Source organism: Rhamphochromis sp. 'chilingali' (genome assembly GCF_963969265.1).
Source record: "Rhamphochromis sp. 'chilingali' genome assembly, chromosome: 10".
NCBI classification, from domain to species: domain Eukaryota; kingdom Metazoa; phylum Chordata; class Actinopteri; order Cichliformes; family Cichlidae; genus Rhamphochromis; species Rhamphochromis sp. 'chilingali'.
In genome coordinates, this window is record NC_137937.1 from 10,298,079 (window position 1) to 10,316,785 (window position 18,707).

An 18,707-nucleotide genomic window follows, 5' to 3' on the forward strand; every position below is an offset into this window, starting at 1 on the left:
GAACTTATTACCAATCTTTCAATGGGCACCGTTTCAGGTAGGGGTCATGGGAGTTGGCATAAGGATTTTTGGCACCAAGAGTCATATTGTGTTCCTTGAACAGAGTGGTCGGCTTTAAAGGTTTTCCCATGAAATGAACAGTGAGTAGAAAACAACAACCTGGCACTAAAGGAAGGCACTGCAGCACACATTGATAGAAACAAAAAACTTTAATGAAGGTTACAAAAGAAAGGTACCAGAAGACAGCTTGGTGTTCATGGAGCTGTGCGGTCGGAGACAGGTCAGAGTTCAAATAGTCAACTGATTCAAGGTTCTGCTGGGAAACTTTAATGTCCTGTGATGCGTTCCCTACCTCCTCATCTCGCTTTAACTTCAAGCACCTAAAAGATCTCTTGTGGAGAATCTGTTCATCATGTGGACTGACCGTACCAACCATTGCACCACCATGTCAGCCAATTTTAAACACATATTTACTATGGCAAAGTTGTACAAATCACAAAGCAGAATTTACATTATAGTTAAAAATATAAATTCAGAGCACAGGTTTCATGTTTAAATGCAAAATAAGGCAAATACACATATCTATCATATGACCCCAAACCAAAACTACAGATAAAAAAAACAGTGTCCAGTCAGAGGAAAGCAGTCAACTATCTTTATTATCTTGCCCATGAATAAAAGTAACTGTATTAAAGTTTCCATAGCAACATCCAACATGAAGATTTCATCTCTTTGCTTGTCTACCAGTGTTCTTTTGAAGTTGCTGTTGTTGCTGTTATGCTAAGCTAACATGGCCATCTTACAGTCTCTAAAACAGCAAAATCCCCAATATGTTCTTTTACAACTATCGGGGAGTGCTGTGTGCATGTTCATTTACCAACACTCTGTTGAAGTTTACGGTTTCCGTGACTTTTACTATTCCCTCTATAATGACGACACATCCCAGACGATGTTCCTTCTAGTGACAGTGAGTCTACCATCCATCATGACGGAGTGACTGCAGTGTTTTCCACCTATTTCAATGTGATAATGTCACCTCTGTTGTCAGGAATTATGGTTCAGCAGTAACGGGGAGTTTCACTTGGAAGAGACAAGCGTCTTTTTTAAATTTACACCACAGTCCCACTGTTGTGTTGTCGCAGAGCACACCTGAGCACACCTGTGTTAACTGCTTAGTTGGCATCGCTGTAGCCCACGGACTTGTTGTACTCTTGAATCTTCTGTTTGATGTGAGAGAGCTTGTTCTTTAGATACTCACACCTCTCTCTTTTTTCCAAATATGTTGGGTCCTAACAAGGAAAACATAAATCAGTAAAATTGAGTACATTTCTTCACAAAGATTTCGGTAAACCACACAAGTATTAAGAAACCAGGCAGTACATTTGAACCCTAATGGTGACACACCATTAGAGGTCTCAAGTTGGGTTTTTCAGACTTTCAGTGTTCGTTTGCTTGTCAAAATATGAAAACAGGATAGATAGTACAAGAAAGCTGCCATGATTAATCTGAGCTAGAGCTCCAAATCACTGTCATTGTTATGGCCTTCTATCCTACAAAAGCCATTACCCATCACCTGCTATACCACACAACAGTAAGGTGATTTGGCATCTGCATTTTTCTGATTCCTGTAGTAGGATTTGTATGTACAGCAGCAGAGAGACTTAGAAAACCAACTCATCTATCATCTGTGACAGTGGATGTGAAGTAAATTTAAACAATTTACTTGTGCTTTTTCACTAAAATAAAAGGGAAGAACACTTTTTAAACTTTTTTTTAATGATTTATTCATTTTAAGTGGTACTGTGCACTGGGTTTGGATATTCAGCAGGTATGACCCTTCTATGAGGAGTTTATATGTTTGCTTGTAGGTTTTATTTTTATTTTATTTGTTTTCTTGTCAGGGAGGTGAGGATGCTCCTGTAATAAAAAACCATGTTAGATTAATGCTGCGCAGTAAAGCACTAGATTATTAACCTCTGGGGTTTCAGTTCCTTGACTAAAGTCCAATTAAAAATGACTTCCCTTCTCAGACTGTTGCATTCGCAACCCAAGCCCAGTGAAGTGACAGAAAATGGATGGATAAAAATAAAACAATAATGAAACAAATACTGGAAACTACAAAAATATGAGTCTAACACAAGAACGATATATAATGGTTAGTGAGACAAGTGTGACTCAGCTGAAAAACTGCATTTATTTTCCAAACAAATTCATATGTTGTAAATAGATTCTTCTGAGGTTTGATGAGAGTTTGGAGTTATGCACTCAAACAAGTGTCTGCTAGGTTTTTTGGTTTATCCAAACCTTTCTGTAAAACATCCCCCCCCCCCCCCCCCCAAATATATGAAAGCACAACAGAGTGTTAGTGGGGCAGCTCTTTGATCTAAGTATTATTAAAAATAATAACTGTTATTAACAGAGACATGAAGGGATATCTTTTACAGAAACACCCCTTCCCTAAGACCCCAGTCTGACAGACAACAATTCATGATGTATACTCACAGCTTTCTTCCTCTGATACTCCATTAAAATACCATTTATCCGCTCCTTCTCCTGAAACAAAGCAAACGTGTTACTGGATGTAATGTTACAATGTGTGTGTCTGTCTATCTGCTCGCTAGCAAAATTACCATTTGGCTGGAGGGCCGGGATGGAAGGTTCGCCATCATTTCATCCATCTCTTCGAACTTCTTGGCCATGGCCTGGACCTCAGCATGCAGTTCTTTGTACTCAGCATACTGGTCATTGAACACAGCCTTGTACTGGTCCCTCTCCTCATCTGTGTAAATGCTGGGATACTTCCTGTAGAAACAGCAAAGGAAACAATATTTCTTGGAGCACTGGCAGCTGAATGTGTCTAACACAGGTGTTTAACTGGGATACCCTCCTTTATCTTATCTTACTTATCTTATTCTTGATCTTAAACTGCTAATAAAAATCTGATTTCTGAGGATGGTTTAGAAAATAGTTAGTTTGGTAAACTGGTAACTGAATAAACTACTTTCTAAACCATGTGTGCACCTTTAATTTTTGTCTTACTGACACCAAATCCATGAAAAGATCTAAGATCATAAAGGAACCAGTGAAGGCAGCTTAAATATGCACTCAAAAAATAATTGTTTTTGAAGGCTCAGTAATGTTCTACTAGAGCTGGTCAGAGGAGTTTTTAGCAAACTGTTATCAAGCACAAGTAATAATGTACTATTTGTAGTGTGGATTTAACCCACATTTAGAGTTGTGCTGTGTATTTAGGCCAGCAGGACACTGTGTGATGACACTTTCTGGATAACAATGGAGTTCAGTGATAAAGGAATTAAATGTGTGGCAATACTTATTTTTGATTCTCCATAGGGCATTCTTTGACAGTGTAGCACATTAAATGCCAAAGACCAGCACTTCCTAGTCCTACCCACACTGGGCCAGAAGGTCTATCTGATGTGTGTCGGTGTTGTTCCTGGATCATCATAATAATATTTGTCCAGGATCAACATCGCATCTGACCAAACATAGTTATGATGTCATAGCTTTGCGGATGTCCACTCAAGAAAAAAAAAATCCAAAATGAGGGCTGTTAGGGCCAAGGTGTGATTGTGGTGAGGGTTTGGTGTGTGATGTGATGGTGTTTCCACATCGCAAAGCTATGACATCACTACAGTATGACTAGTCACTTGCAATGATGAAACCTGGACCAACATTAAATTTGTTGATCCAGTAACTGGACCGACAGGAGGACATCAGATGGTGTAAACAGAAACACGCGCAACAAGCTACACATGAACTGTATGCCACTTTGTGTGAGATGGGCCTAACGTGAAAGTGTGACAAACAGTAGCACTGGTGAAATGGTTATTCAGCCTTTGTAGCAGTGAGTTTTCTAGAAGAGCCATAATTCACATAGTCTGTACTGGAGTGTTCACAAACTAAAAGAGGTCACACCATTCTGGGTGGTTTGGAGTTATGTATTTTTCATTTACAGACGTAAGTGTGATACTGCTTTCCCAGAATACCCATGTACAAAAACACAGTGGTCATCATTGCACTGCTGGAGGTTTTATTTCTGTTAAAACACTTTAATTTAATTCTATTTTATTTATATAGCATCATATCCAATCAGCAGTCCCCTTGAGGCACTTTATAATGTAAGGTAAAGACACTACAATAGGGAAACACTGCAACACGAGAACAAAATTGGGGACTGTGTTTAATCAGTCTGTTTGTATGTCAAATGTACATGTGACATCTGATACTACACTAGGGCCTCCCTGTTAAATGCACAATACACAGCTGGAAGACGAAACCTAGATGGTAATACTCACGCCACATAGTCGGCTATAACAACAGGTTTGGGGATGTGTCCGGCTGGTATGTGACCACGGAGGATCTCTGGCTCTGGTGCCATGAGAGGAGCAGCTTTTAAGTGGTTGGGAGCATCCATGATGTCTGGCTGAATGGTGGGGAGAGGGGTCTGCTCCGACACCATGGAGGATGGACCAAGCTGCGGCAGGTAAACATAGACACATGTTCAGATCATACATACTGTGTGCACCTTGGTGTCTGCAGGAACATTTCAAACACTTTCTCATACTTACTATAGAGAGTGGGACAGATGAGCCAATGGTTCTTATCTATTGTGTAATGAAAAAGAGAAACAGGAGTTTACTGACATTGGGTAAATACACCCTCTCTGCAAAACCTAAGCTGTGATGCTATGTTCTCTTTAGATAGAAGAGGTTTTCTACTCCCAACCCTTCCAAACAAACCACGCTTGTTCAGTCGCCTTGAGGCGACTTATGTTGTGATTTGGCGCTATATAAATAAAATTGAATTGAATTGAATTGAATTAATTCTACTGTCATGAACTCTCACGTTCACTGAGGCCTGTACAATCTGACATGAAGCTCTTGGGTTGTTTTACTGTGTCTCTGAGCAGTGCATAATCTGATCTTGGGTTGAATTTGCTTTGACATCCACTTGTGAATAATCTTTCTCCTTGTAGAATGCTGGGCTTCAGTTTGTTTCTTAGCTTAATTTCCATGGTGAAATCATCAAGGTGTGCAACACACGAATAAACAAATGGACTGGCTCTTATATAGCACTTTTCTACTCCATCTGATCACTCAATAGAACTTGCCTTATTGACCCAATCATACAAGCACTTTTTTCTATGCTTTTCTATACACAATTGAATATTAGATTAGAATAAAAACTGGAGATAAAGAGAATAACAGCTGGCTAGTTCTTTGGGGGGCATAACTATTCAAAAACACAACAGGATAAGCATCACTGCTCAGTATTACTTTTCAGTTTTATTGTAGGGTTATTACCTAACAGTGTAATGCACTTTGAAATTGCTGTGGCTGTTGTTGTCATTTGGTGCAATAGAAATAACACTGAATTACACTGAAAATAAAATTGTTGCATGTAAAAAAAGCTCATCCAGTGAAGCAGGTGATTACTTAACATTACTTACAAAGCGGTCTTACAACAGCGTCCAGGAATGCTGACTCTATTTTCTAGAGGATTGATTGGCATTAGGTTTTGGTTTTGTATGTGCTGATCTCTTATCTTGGATATAAAAGCACAGGATGGGTGCAAAAACATGATAGTTTACTTACTGGGGTACACTGTCATGTAATAGAATTAATGTTTTATTACATGACAAATTTAACCCTAAGCCCCCAAAATGTTCTCTGGAGTATCTCCAGGCCTCTGCATTAAAGGTCAGATTAGGTATTTAGCTGTGAATATTATTTTTGTGCTTTTTGTGTGTGTGTCAGACCTCCTGTGCCAGCCCCTCTTTCCTCATCCTGGCTGCTTCATGTCTCCACAGCTTCACACACACCGCTGCACTAATAAAGTAGAGCACCATGGTGATGAAGATGAAGATAATGGCTGCTGTCTGGCCGGACTCGGTGCGACAGAATGCACCGTTCACTCCATTATTGAAGACTGGCGAGTAGCACAGCCCCCCTCGAGTTGTGTCATTCACATACACCAATCCTGCGGCTAAATAGAGCACACCCAGCACCAGATTTATGGAACACTCTGTTAGAGGCCACCATGAGGAATCCAGAAGGATGGCTCTGTAGTACAGGGTCATGCCAAGAACAACCAGAATAACTGTCACTATCCATGCAAGGCCAGCCACAACCAGAACAAAAGGCGTCTTGGGTCCTGTGTATAAATAACCCCCAGACCCATATGCAGCAGCGCCTCCACCAAGCCCTCCATACAGCTGCGGCCCAGAGTACCCATACATATTGAACCACTCATTGTCCTTATGAACGTAAGCGCAGACACAGGCAAACACTGCAGCTCCAAGCAGCAGCTGCACACCGCCCAGGATCCTTAGCAAGCCAGCCCATGACTTCATGTAGGAGTAGCGCGCATGATATTCTTCCACCCGCTCCTGGTACGTCTGAACTGAGACATTGGTGGGCACTGCAGATGCAGAGTCAAATGCTTCGGCACCGAGCAGCAGTCCATCTCGCTCCTTTTGAGATGTGTAGCTGCCTCCAGAGCCACCATAGCGGTCTCGATAGGAGCCTGGAAGGGAGGGAGATGGAGGGGCAGAGTGAGGCGGTGAGCAGGGGACTCCTGATGTGGTGTGGCACTTAGCACTCTTTTTGGATGAAGGAGCAGGGGAATCAGGGCCAGACCCACCCTTGCTACCACGGTTACTGCTGTTGCCACGGAAAAAGTTCTTGACAGAGTCAGGGATGAAGCGGCGAACTGGCTTAATGTCCATAGCGTCCCGGTCTTCGTCCATTGGGTCGTCATTGCTGGGGGGATAGAAAGCTTCAGGTCCAACAGGTGGCTGTTCAGGTAGAGGGGGAGGGGGCAGGGAGTCTAAGCTTACAGCTGGCACTGTCCCATGCAGGAGTTGTGGAGGTGGAGGTATTGCAAGGTCCCCATACAGGGAATCTGCTGGGACCTGGTCATAGAGTGGCATCTCCCTCACTCGGTCAAATCTGGAGACTCCTGAAAACATCGCAGCTTTGACTTTCTGCAAAGAGAAACAGAGAGGATTACAATGGCATAGTACCAAGATCTGAACTTACAGCACCTCTAAAATAAAAACACAGGCCTTAGTTTCATTCCTCATCTTCTCGCAGCTGCTTCCTTTAGGGGGTACCAAAGGAGATCATCTGCCTCCATCTCACCCTGTCCCAGCATCCTCATCTGTCACTACATCCATGAACCTCCTCTGAGGTCTTCCTCTTTTTCTCCTGCCTGGCAGCTCCATCTTCATTATTTCATTATCCTTTGGATAAACTGGACACTCTCCCTCCACTGCATATGTCCAAACCATCTCATCCCAGACTGAGCTGTCCCTCCAATGTACCTATTGCTAATCCTGGATTGCTCATCTGAGCATTTTCAGTTTGGCCTTCTGTCTTATTGTCAGTGCCACCGTCTCCAAAGCATACATCATGGCAGGTCTCACTACCTACTTATAAACCTTCCTTTTCATTACTGTACACTGCACCCTGCCTGCACTCTCTTCTTCATTTCTCTTGGGCACTGCCATTGGAGGTATTTAAACTCATCCACCTTGAATACCTCTGCTCCTTGCAGGTTCACTGATACAGTTTCACTGCTTTCCATAAATCATGACAGCACTGTACTTTTGAATTTTTGCCAAGGTCCAAGAAAAAAATATCAGCTACAGCGAGAACTTTAATAAATGATCAGATGACACAAATTGGATGAAACAAATTCAGAATGTAATGTAATTCCATTAATTGAGTCATAAATGCAAAACGTATGCTGTAAAGCCAACTGTTCGTCTGCTGGTGGGTGACCAGTCTTTACTCAATTTGAAGAACAGTAAACTGTTTGGATTTAAATGTCTACGAATTCCAAAATTATCCCTCTAAGATAATAAAAGTACTGTGATTATCCAGTCTGCACTGCTGTGTCAGTGCTCCACACAGGAGCTCCAATAAATACTTGGTATACCGAATACCCACCAACTCTGCTGTGGAGGAATTTTGGCTTGTTTTTCCTTTTCAGAACTGCTTTATGCTGGAAACACTGACCATTCACACCTCAGCAGGTTTGGGTCCAGACTGTGCTTAGGCTATTTTAAACTTAGTTTTGGAATTTTGTGCTTGGTTTAGATGAAAGAGGAACCATGTCTTCTTAAAAGATCATACAATAATCTCTCAACACCTTGAGGCGATTTTGAAGCATGGGAAAGTATCATCCACATAAATATTTCCTAGCTTTCTTGTTTTCTTATATGTGATGTACAAGAAAATGTCCTTCATCAACCAAGTCTATTTCTCCGTCACTGGAGTCTTTAATTCAGGTCCCCACTGTAGGCTTGTCTGCCACTAAGTGTGGTGCAGCTGACTGCAATCCACTGTGTCTCACATCTCATCAGTCAGGTCAAGGTTTCAGCGCTTGTCCTTCATTTGGCTGCAGAGCAGCACTCTTGCCATAATTAAAATGGTGAATGCCTCACACCAGCAGACTTTTCAGTCAAGGCTGTCTACATGAGGCATCTTCCATTTATTAAGTTAATATAACTGTTATTTGTAAAAACTGGGAAAGCTTAAGGGAACTGTAGCAAAACAGCTAATTCCATGAGTAAAATGACGAGAAATGAGCACAAGATCAGAGATTTTGTTTTGTTTTGTTGTTTTTGTTTAAACAGAGAACATTCACAATAATTTCATTTTTACGTTATTTGTGAATATTTCTAGAATATTCTCAGTATGACATTGCACAATAGGACGTTTTTTTCTCTTGCTTCATGGCAGCACTCCTCAATAAGTAAACTAAAGGAGAGATTTGTAGTTTTACAGAGCTTAGCTCAGACTCCCCATGACTCAAGGCTCACAAAATATACACTATTTAGGACTCCTAGCTTAATCTCTTATGTTGGTCACAGGTTCTTCAAAGGGCGTCTGTACATCAGCACAAGGTACCGCCTTTACCGTCAGGTCCCAAAAGCGCACCGACACATGATGAGGGTGGCAGAGCTGGGAGTGCACGGCTTGACCACAACACACAGAGCACTTCAGACTGGAAGTCCATCTGTTCCCCTCCTATTCAAACTTCACTCATTCGCTGACTTACCTTCTCACTGGTGTCGGTGCTGGTCTGTGACACAGGCAACAGCCTCCTGTCTTTGTTTTCTCACACTTATAGGTCAGGCATCGCTATGAACAGTGGTTAAAGCGCAGTCAGGAGCCGGAAAAGCAAAGTGCTCGCACCTCCCCACCGCGGTAAAACTTACCTGACCTGTCCGGCCAGCCTCACGATGCGTTCACGGCCTCTTTTCACATCTGAATCCTCACTCTCTCATTCTTACGCCACATTGTTGTGTTCCCTTGAGTAAAGGCGACTTTCAACAACCGTTTTTATAAGTAATATTTTTAATACATTTATTTTTATTCTTTTGCAAAAAAAAGTATCACTTATTATAACTGTAAAAAATGTTGATTGGAAACGTAAGTGATATCGGTAGCTTAGCCCCTTATTTCTTGATAGATGTGAGCGCAGTTTACTCTATAGAAATGTACTTCCTCAGCATAGGGTGATCCTTATGAGTCCTAATATACCATATACCATACCGTGTACATTATAACATACCATAATAGACCCATTTCTGTAATATACTCACATATCTATATTATTGCTAATATATATTGTAATATATCTATATCACTAAAGCACTTCTGGATGGATGCAAACTGCATTTCGTTGCCCTGTACCTGTGCATGTGCAATGACAATAAAGTTGAATTCTATTCTATTCTATTCTATTCTATTCTAATTCTATTCTAATATCTGATCCTAATGAGTCAGAGACATTATGAGATGGTGATTAAAAATCTATAAAAAAAATTAAAAATACAAACAAAATACCGCACTGTTGCAGAACATGTAATTAATGCTGCAGAAAACCACCAGTCTGATAGTTTAATGCACAGAGCAGTAAAATAAACATATTAATTCCAGTGACTCGTTTTTTGAATGGCCGATGTGATGATTAACAGGCAGAGTCAATCAATCTGCAGGAAAAAACATTTATCAAATACTGAAATCCAAAGGGACGCTGAAAAATGGCACCTACATCCATATAGCTATGTTGTAGGAATTTTAGGATTTAGGATTTTAGGGTAGTTTAAATTTCACTATTGACAATTTATGAGATTACATTTGATGGTTTTATACGTCTTTTACTTTGCACGTCTTCTCCCAGACACTTTGTGAGTCGATCCAATGTAAAAGTAAACCAAAGAAGAGAGAACCTAAATTCGGATTCTATTCTTTTCTTCTAGATTTAATTATTTTCTTTTCTTTGCTATTTTGTTTATCCTTCTGTCTCACCCTCACCTGTTTCTTTCTCTCTTTGTGTGTGCATGTGTTAGAAATGAAGGATATTCCACCAGTGACCATTGCCAAGTTCTTTATAATGATCGGGTACATTACATTCAGTGTGTTTTTGGATCAAATGAAGTACTCCCCCGTGCTCAGAGGGCAACTGGATTGTATCGATACAAAGTGACAATAACTATATTATTTAAAAGTTTCAGAAAGGCCAGAAGAGAGATCAGAGGCTGACAGCTGACTATGAATGATGACAGCATAATGATTCAGTGCACTGGCATGAACATAAGTGCACTTTCGTGGTCAAGACAATACATAATTAATACATAATTTTTTCTCTGTCTTGTATGTATAGAAATACGCTTCTAAATTAGATAACATAAACACATCTAGACTAGACAGGTTACTGTGTATGTTAAATTGTACAGGTGGTGGGTGCCATGTGTCCCATCTCCTCCCGCTCTCTTCTCCCTTCCCCTCACTGCCAACTGGTAGTAGCTGATAGCTATCTGGAGGAAGAGCCTTTGCAGTCAGCGACGACCTGAAACATCACCAAATGCTATTTCGTCTTTTGAGAAGATTTTTTATTTTATTTTACTGTTCACAGTATTTGTTAAGTAGATTTGACCTGAATCCATCTGAGTGGCAAAACCACATCTTATCTTGTCTATTTCGGCTCATCTGAGTTCCCAGGACAACTAATGTTTATGCCAATGTACCACGGTTATCCAATCATCATCATCATCATCATCATCATCATCATCATCATCATCATCAGAGGGACAGGCAGTTTAAATCGGGAATAACGTGTGAGGGGCGGAGCTGCTTCTGCATGAATCCTACTACTGTTTGTCGTTAACTGTTATAACGACGCATATGCCTATTCTGACCAATCACGTGTTGACATTGTCTTCCGTATTTTAGGACTTGTCAAGTGGTGATTGGTGGAAAGCAGCATTGCGGTTCGGAAGTGAGTGCCGGTCATGACAGCAGAGACACAAAGATGGAGGTGGTTGGTACTATCCGCGGGCTCATCAGGTCGTTGCTCTTCTTGCTGCTGTGGTCCAGCTGTGAAGGACGAGACTCGGAGCTCAGTTATGTGACCTGCGGCTCCCTAGTCAAACTGTTTAACACCAGACACAACGTCCGACTGCACTCCCACGACGTTAAGTACGGCTCAGGTAAGTGTTCAGAGAGCTGCCGGTGTACGGCCACAGCAGCTCTGAGGCGTCAGCATTGCGCTTACTGTGCTAGAAGAGCTTTGTAGAAGCAAAAAATACCCGGAAATTCAACCCGAGCACAACTTCCGACTACCTTTCCCCACGCTGAAGTTAAGAAGTGGTTCGCTCCATGATTGCATGTCTTAGTTAGTCTTTGGGAGCGTGCTGCTTTTGTGCTATAAGCACAAGAATGAGAAACTGATATTCCCATCAGTGCAGTTTGGCATTATAGAGTTACCTGCTTTATAAGAGCATCCATTAAGTCAGTGAGTTTGGGGTCGTCCCCATCAAGCACCAGGGTTAGGCTGACTTTCACATCTGCCATTTGGTAGAGAGGCTTTAAGTAAGGTTTGCATACTGTAACAGTGACTCACTGAAACTATGAAACTCACTTCTTTTTCATATCATACGGTCCTAGCAGATGTTTCGGCCTTGTCCCTGAAAGTTGCTGGTTTGAAAGCGAGGTAATGCTTGTTACATGTGTAGCCAGCCTGGGACAAGTGCACATCCACTTTAGCCTCATGTGACGTCAAACTTTCTCAGATAAGTCATTTTAGAAGTGAATATAGCTGAAATCATAGAACAGCCTAGACTTTAACTGATGTCAAGTCAGCTTGCACTGACGTCTCTTTTGGGTCTCACATTTAAATGACAAAATCAACACTTTGAATTCAGATGTAGATATTATGTCTGCTTCATTTGTTATGGAATGACAGTTGAGCAGGCCTCACCCAGCTATCAAGCTACTTGTCAGTCAGTTTTCTGTTAATTTTTTGAACCATTGAAATCGGACATGTGTATAAAGATGACTGTGGATTTTGTAAAGCTGCTTAAATGAAATGTGGTGGTCTACAGGTATATTTGTCCCACAAAATATGGACCAAACTGTCCTGTAATAGTGGGAAAGGCAGGGCACACCTGGACAGGTCACTAGTCTGCACAAAGGGCAGTGGAGAACATTCAAACTCCACACTGAATCTAACTGTAGTCAGAACATTATAAGTTTGACAGGCTGCATCACAGAATAGAATATTCAATTTATTGAGCTTAACATAAAGGGTAATTGGCTCCACATATTAAGCACACAGTTACAAATCTGGGCTTTATATTGGATGGTGATTGTAAAATGGACAGACAAATGGCGTAGCATCTTTCATTTTAGAAAAACGGGTAAAGGTAAAAACCTATTCTCTGCAGGCAGCAGAGACAGTAAAACATGCCCACCCCTTCCTTATTGCGACTTTTAGTTAGGAGAAGTTGGAGATCATGCAGCATCATACAACAAAGTTGACATCCTGTCCACTGTTGCAAGCTGGCATTCCTGCAGGTCATGTACAGCTTGATTTTCGTAACCTGGCACATTGTGCCGTTACTGCTGCAGCTGGGTTGAAGACCGTATCATTTTGTCGGTTTTTACCCCTATTTTAATGACATATCAGTGCAGAAGCTCAAAGATGTACAGATAATACAGAAAGACATGTTGCAACAGTTTGAAAGGGTGAGACTTTGTGGAAAATACTTTGAAAACACGCACTGCAATGTCTTTGCTTCTAGTTTTCTTCTACTATATGAGTGCTGATGTGGCGGTATTGTCAGGTGGGAACATCTTGAGTCTCTAACCCATTCAAAACCCCAACTCACACCTTATGTCAAGTGACCTCAGTAGGTCACATGATAGGGTGGGCCAAGGTGTCACAGTGGTTTCAAGTGAAATCTCTGGGAAACGCAGCTAGCATCTCAAGCTTCAGTGATTTAGTAATGTAACATATTAGTTTTGTTTTTCTAAGCTCTAATGATGATGTTGATATTTATATAACAAAGGAATGGCCCACACCTGCCCATGAAATTCAGTTACAAAACAAATCTGGTTTCTTGCAAGTGTTGTTTGGGCAGAGCTGTAATGGCAGCTGCACTAGCTGCAGTCTTCCACGTGTATTTTTTTCCTGTGCTAGTGGTTGCTCTTTTCCTATCAGCATGTAAGGATGGACAAGAACAATTGTAAGTGTATGCTAGACTCATCTGTTCCGGAAAAACTGCAGCCTTGGTACATAAGCTCCCTACCATGCCAGTGGTACTTGACAGATAATTAAATAAATACACATTATTATAAATATTATATCAAAGGGTATCATAAGTATCAATTCTGGTGACATCCCTGATATATAACAATATAAAATATATACTTAAAGTCTGAACAGGGACGTCCACTTTTACACAAGATCTTCAACATGTGGATGTGACAGGATCTGATGTTGAATAATCTTGTGTACAGAGCGAGACTGATGGGGTAGCGAGCTATGTTGACCTTAAAGCCTTTCTTTCTATGTCAAAAAATTGGCCCTCTTTTTGCCCAGCTAAATCACCATAGCAACTTATTCACCATGGTAACCTGGTTGGGAGCAGGTTATGTGTTTTGGTTCAAAATTGTCTGCAAGAGATTCTTGAATGTTTAAGTGCATTAGACTGCTGTTCAACTTCACTGTCAGCTGTAAAGTACCAGCTGAGACTGCACTGTGTTGTCACTGGAATGTGCATGTGTTCAGCTGGTGCTGCAGAATGGCCAAATGTTTTCATACATAATTCTAATTAAGCTGCTTGTTCTCATTTATACTGCTAGAATTACAACTACTAGGACACAGGACATACACCAAGAATGAATGAATCAATGAATCTAATTAATTTCACTGTGATCTTCAGACAAAAGTGAAGTGTTTTCTACGTCTCCTATATTAGGCTGTGTGACAGTAACATTTTTACGCTATCAGTATTAATGTTAATAGTGATTTTTCTACTGCATTAAACTCTTGTCCTACTTGCAAAAGCATTACGTTTTACTGTTATATTGTCTTGATGTTCTTGTTTGGATTTTTGTCGTTGTCATCGTCATCTCTGTCATCATTAGATCGTGTCTGATTGGAGTAGCCCACACTCAATGGGATGATGCAGTCCTTTTCTCGTGAGTGCGCTCAGAACCTGAAGTAGAGAGCCTGACTTATCACAGAAACCCAATAACAATCATGGCAATATACATTTCCTCCAAATAGCATTTCAGTTTTGTTATGGTAGTCAATGTTCAAAGAAAACTCAACTGTGTTGAACTTCCTTCATCGTTCACTCCTTCTGTCAGGAAGGCTTTATATCCTATGTCCCGATGAACAGAATTAAGTTTTTAGGATTTCATTACCTGGAAGATACCATAGAATAGTTTGTAACAACGCTGCTAGTTTCCTCTCAAGTATAAACCTACAGACTGCACACAGTCTCCAGCAATTTCTAACGGAAGAGTTTTATTCTATATCAAAAACCTATTGATTGTCCCTCAGCAGCGCCTGTTGATCTACTTGTTGTTTTCAGAGAGAAGTGCATATTCAATTCAATTCAATTCAATTTTATTTATATAGCGTCAAATCACAACAACAGTCGCCTCAAGGCGTACAGTAGATCCTACAATAATAGATACAGAGAAAAAAAAAAACAATCATATGACCCCCCCCCCCCCCTTATGAGCAAGCACTTTGGTGACAGTGGGAAGAAAAAACTCCCTTTTAACAGGAAGAAACCTCCAGCAGAACCAGGCTCAGGGAGGGGCGGCCATCTGCTGCAACCGGTTGGGGTGAGAGAAGGAAAACAGGATAAACACATGCTGTTGAATAGACAGAGATGAATAACGGGTACGATTCAATGCAGAGAGGTCTATTAACACATTGTGAGTGAGAGAGGTGACTGGAAAGGAAAAGCTCAATGCATCATGGGAATCCCCCAGCAGCCTACGTCTATTGCAGCATAACTAAAGGAGGATTCAGGGTCACCTGGTCCAGCCCTAACTATATGCTTTAGCAAAAAGGAAGGTTTTAAGCCTAATCTTGAAAGTAGAGATAGTGTCTGTCTCCCGAATCCAAACTGGGCGCTGGTTCCACAGAAGAGGGGCCTGAAAACTGAAGGTGGGCCATTTATATGGATACACTGTAATAACATGGGAATGGTTGGTGATATTAAAGTCCTGTTTGTGGCACATTAGTATATGTGAGGGGGCAAACTCTTCAAGATGGATGGTGACCATGGTGGCCATTTAGAAGTCGGCCATCTTGGATACAACTTTTGTTTTTTTTCAATAGGAAGAGGGCCATGTGACACATCAAACTTATTGGTAATGTCACAAGAAAAACAATGGTGTGCTTGGTTTCAACGTAACTTTATTCTTTCATGAGTTATTTACAAGTTTCTGACCACTTATAAAATGTGTTCAATGTGCTGCCCATTGTGTTGGATTGTCAGTGCAACCCTCTTCTCCCACTCTTCATACACTGACAGCAACACCGCAGGAGAAATGCCAGCACAGGCATTCCAGTATTCGTAGTTTCAGGTGCTGCACATCTGGTATCTTCACACCATAGACAATTGCCTTCAGATGACCCCAAAGATAAAAGTCTAAGGGGGTCAGATTAGGAGACCTTGGGGGCCATTCAACTGGCCCACGGCGACCAATCCACTTTCCAGGAAACTGTTCATCTAGGAATGCTCGGACCTGGCACCCATAATGTGGTGGTGCACCATGTTGCTGGAAAAACTCAGGGAACGTGCCAGCTTCAGTGCATAAAGAGGGAAACACATCATCATGTAGCGATTTCAAATATCCAGTGGCCTTGAGGTTTCCATTGATGAAGAATGGACCCACTATTGTTTTACCCCATATACCACACCAAACCATCACTTTTGTTGGTCCAACAGTCTTGGAGGGATCCATCCAATGTGGGTTAGTGTCAGACCAATAGCGGTGGTTTTGTTTGCTAACTTCACCATTCACATAAAAGTTTGCCTCATCACTGAACAAAATCTTCTGCGTGAACTGAGGTTCCTGTTCCAGTTTTTGTTTTGCCCATTCTGCAAATTCTGTGCGCCAATTTGGGTCATCCTCGTTGAGATGCTGCAGTAGCTGAAGTTTGTAAGGGTGCCATTTGTGAGTAGCTAATATCCGCCGAAGGGAAGTTCGACTAATGCCACTCTCCAGTGACGTGCTATGCTGTGGGCTCTTGCTGAATGAAGCTAGGACAGCCACTGCTGTTTCTTCATTAGTGACAGTTTTCTTGCGTCCACATATTGGGCAAATCCAACACTGAACCAGTTTCGCGAAACTTAGCAAGCAGTTTGCTAACTGTAGCATGGGAGATGGGTGGTCTCGTAGGGTGTCTTGCATTGAAATCTGCTGCAATGACCCGGTTACTGCGTTCACCAGATATCAACACAATTGTGATCCGCTCCTCACGTGTTAACCTCTTTGACATGTCAATGGCTGTGAACAAAGAGAAACTTGTAAATAACTCATGGAATAATAAAGTTACGTTGAAACGTTATTTACGTTGTTATTTTGGTTAGTAATGTTCTTGCTGTGCCATAACATCTAATTAGTGATTTCGATGGAATGCAGACTGTTATTGAAGTAAATGGGCAGAGTTGGAGATCATCTGCAGAAGGTTTTGGTTATATTAGCAAACCTTGAGAATGAAATTGTATATAATGGGCATATAGCCTGTTCTATGAGCACAATGCTCAACAACAAGTCTTTATCTACTTGGCTGCTGAATCTTAACAGGCTTGCATGCACTGAGCACTCTGTGCTTCATTGGTGGAACAGTAATTAATAATTCAAGATCAAAAGTACTATAAATGCATGATGCCTCGATGCTGTGTGTGTGTGTGTGTGTGTGTGTGTGTGTGTGTGTGTGTGTGTGTGTGTGTGTGTGTGTGTGTGTGTGTGTGTGTGTGTGTGTGTGTGTGTGTGTGTGTGTGTGTGTGTGTGTGTGTGTGTGTAGGCAGTGGACAGCAGTCTGTAACTGGAGTGGAGAACGCAGATGATGCCAACAGCTACTGGCAGGTTCGTGGGAAGCCCAACAATCCATGTCTGCGTGGTGCTCCCATCAAATGTGGCCAGGCCATTCGCATCACACACATGAAGACTGGACGAAACCTCCACACACACCACTTCAGCTCTCCTCTGTCTAATAACCAGGTCAGACACACACAACTGTTTCTCTTGCTCTTTTAAACACATGTGGATGTTCACCAGGGTACAAATGCTTCCCTTCTCCTCTGCACCATCCACAGGAGGTGAGTGCTTTCGGAGAGAATGGCGAGGGTGACGACCTGGACGTGTGGACGGTTCAGTGTGAAGGCATTCACTGGGAGCGCGACGAGGCTGTGCGCTTCAAACACTTGGGCACAGACGTCTTCCTGAGTGTGACGGGCGAACAGTATGGCCACCCCATACGTGGACAGCGGGAGGTGCACGGCATGAGCTCCCCCAATCAGCACAACTGGTGGCGTACTATGGAGGGTGTCTTCATCCAGCCCAGCCAGGAACCGCTGCGCCACGATGAACTCTGACATCATCATCATCATCATTAGGAGACATGAGCATGGACATGCTTCTGCCTGGACCTGATGTATGACTTGACTGAGAAATCTTTTCTATGTGAAGCACTCGGTGTTTTGTGACATGAAGGGGGTTGGCAGGCATTATTTGTGTGTACGTAGTGTAGCCTCAATATGTTCTTTCAGCTTCTTCCTTGGAGAATGTGATGAGGGATAACATTGAGCCAGGGGAGATGCATGAGGATGGCTATAGCCCTGAAGAAAACTATCATTTGATTAATTTTGTCCAGAAATACATAATGACATGTACTGTATGTAATAAAGCCTTTCTTTATTTCATATTTGGTGTATATAGGTGTAATTAGAGCACACTTCACTGTCTGTCTTTTCGCCACTGTTCCTGTGTTTGCAAGGTTCTGGTATCTGGATTCTTTGCTGAGCTTATCTAAGCTTAGCAGGTTGTCTAGATGTCTCCTGCTACCTTAACTCTAGCTGCTGCATTGGGATTGGCACAACACAAGACTGGCTCCGTTATTGATCCTGTCAGCCTTTGTTTACACTGCAGTGTACAACCTGCCAGACTCACAAGGTGGCAGAATACTCCACCTCAGTGCTGAGTCCAATTACAATGCTTGGTTATTTATTGTAATGTGTAACAGTTGATTGTTTTACTGCGCTTTTGTAGAGTGTTGCAATGGAGGAAAACCCTTATCTTGTGACCCCATAGTCCCCCGTAGCACAATGTTGGAGGTCTTTCACAAAGGGACCACAAGCA

General features: G+C 41.8%; 2 protein-coding genes across 2 annotated transcripts; one reads left to right on the plus strand and one right to left on the minus strand.

Moving 5' to 3' along the window:
- Window positions 1-206: 206 nt before the first annotated feature.
- Window positions 207-9,225, minus strand: marveld2b (MARVEL domain containing 2b). Its single transcript, XM_080894627.1, has 7 exons — window positions 9,088-9,225; window positions 5,780-7,006; window positions 4,590-4,625; window positions 4,317-4,495; window positions 2,631-2,802; window positions 2,503-2,553; window positions 207-1,289 (listed from the first exon to the last, which is right to left on the minus strand). The coding sequence occupies exons 2-7, from the start codon at window positions 6,989-6,991 to the stop codon at window positions 1,173-1,175; spliced, it is 1,767 nt and encodes a 588-aa protein (XP_080750753.1). The 5' UTR covers window positions 6,992-7,006; window positions 9,088-9,225; the 3' UTR covers window positions 207-1,172.
- Window positions 9,226-11,141: 1,916 nt separating this feature from the next.
- Window positions 11,142-18,265, plus strand: sdf2l1 (stromal cell-derived factor 2-like 1). Its single transcript, XM_080893180.1, has 4 exons — window positions 11,142-11,150; window positions 11,268-11,524; window positions 17,374-17,570; window positions 17,666-18,265. Exons 2-4 carry the CDS (start codon window positions 11,347-11,349, stop codon window positions 17,942-17,944), a joined length of 654 nt encoding a protein of 217 aa, XP_080749306.1. The 5' UTR covers window positions 11,142-11,150; window positions 11,268-11,346; the 3' UTR covers window positions 17,945-18,265.
- The last annotated feature ends 442 nt before the right edge of the window (window positions 18,266-18,707 follow it).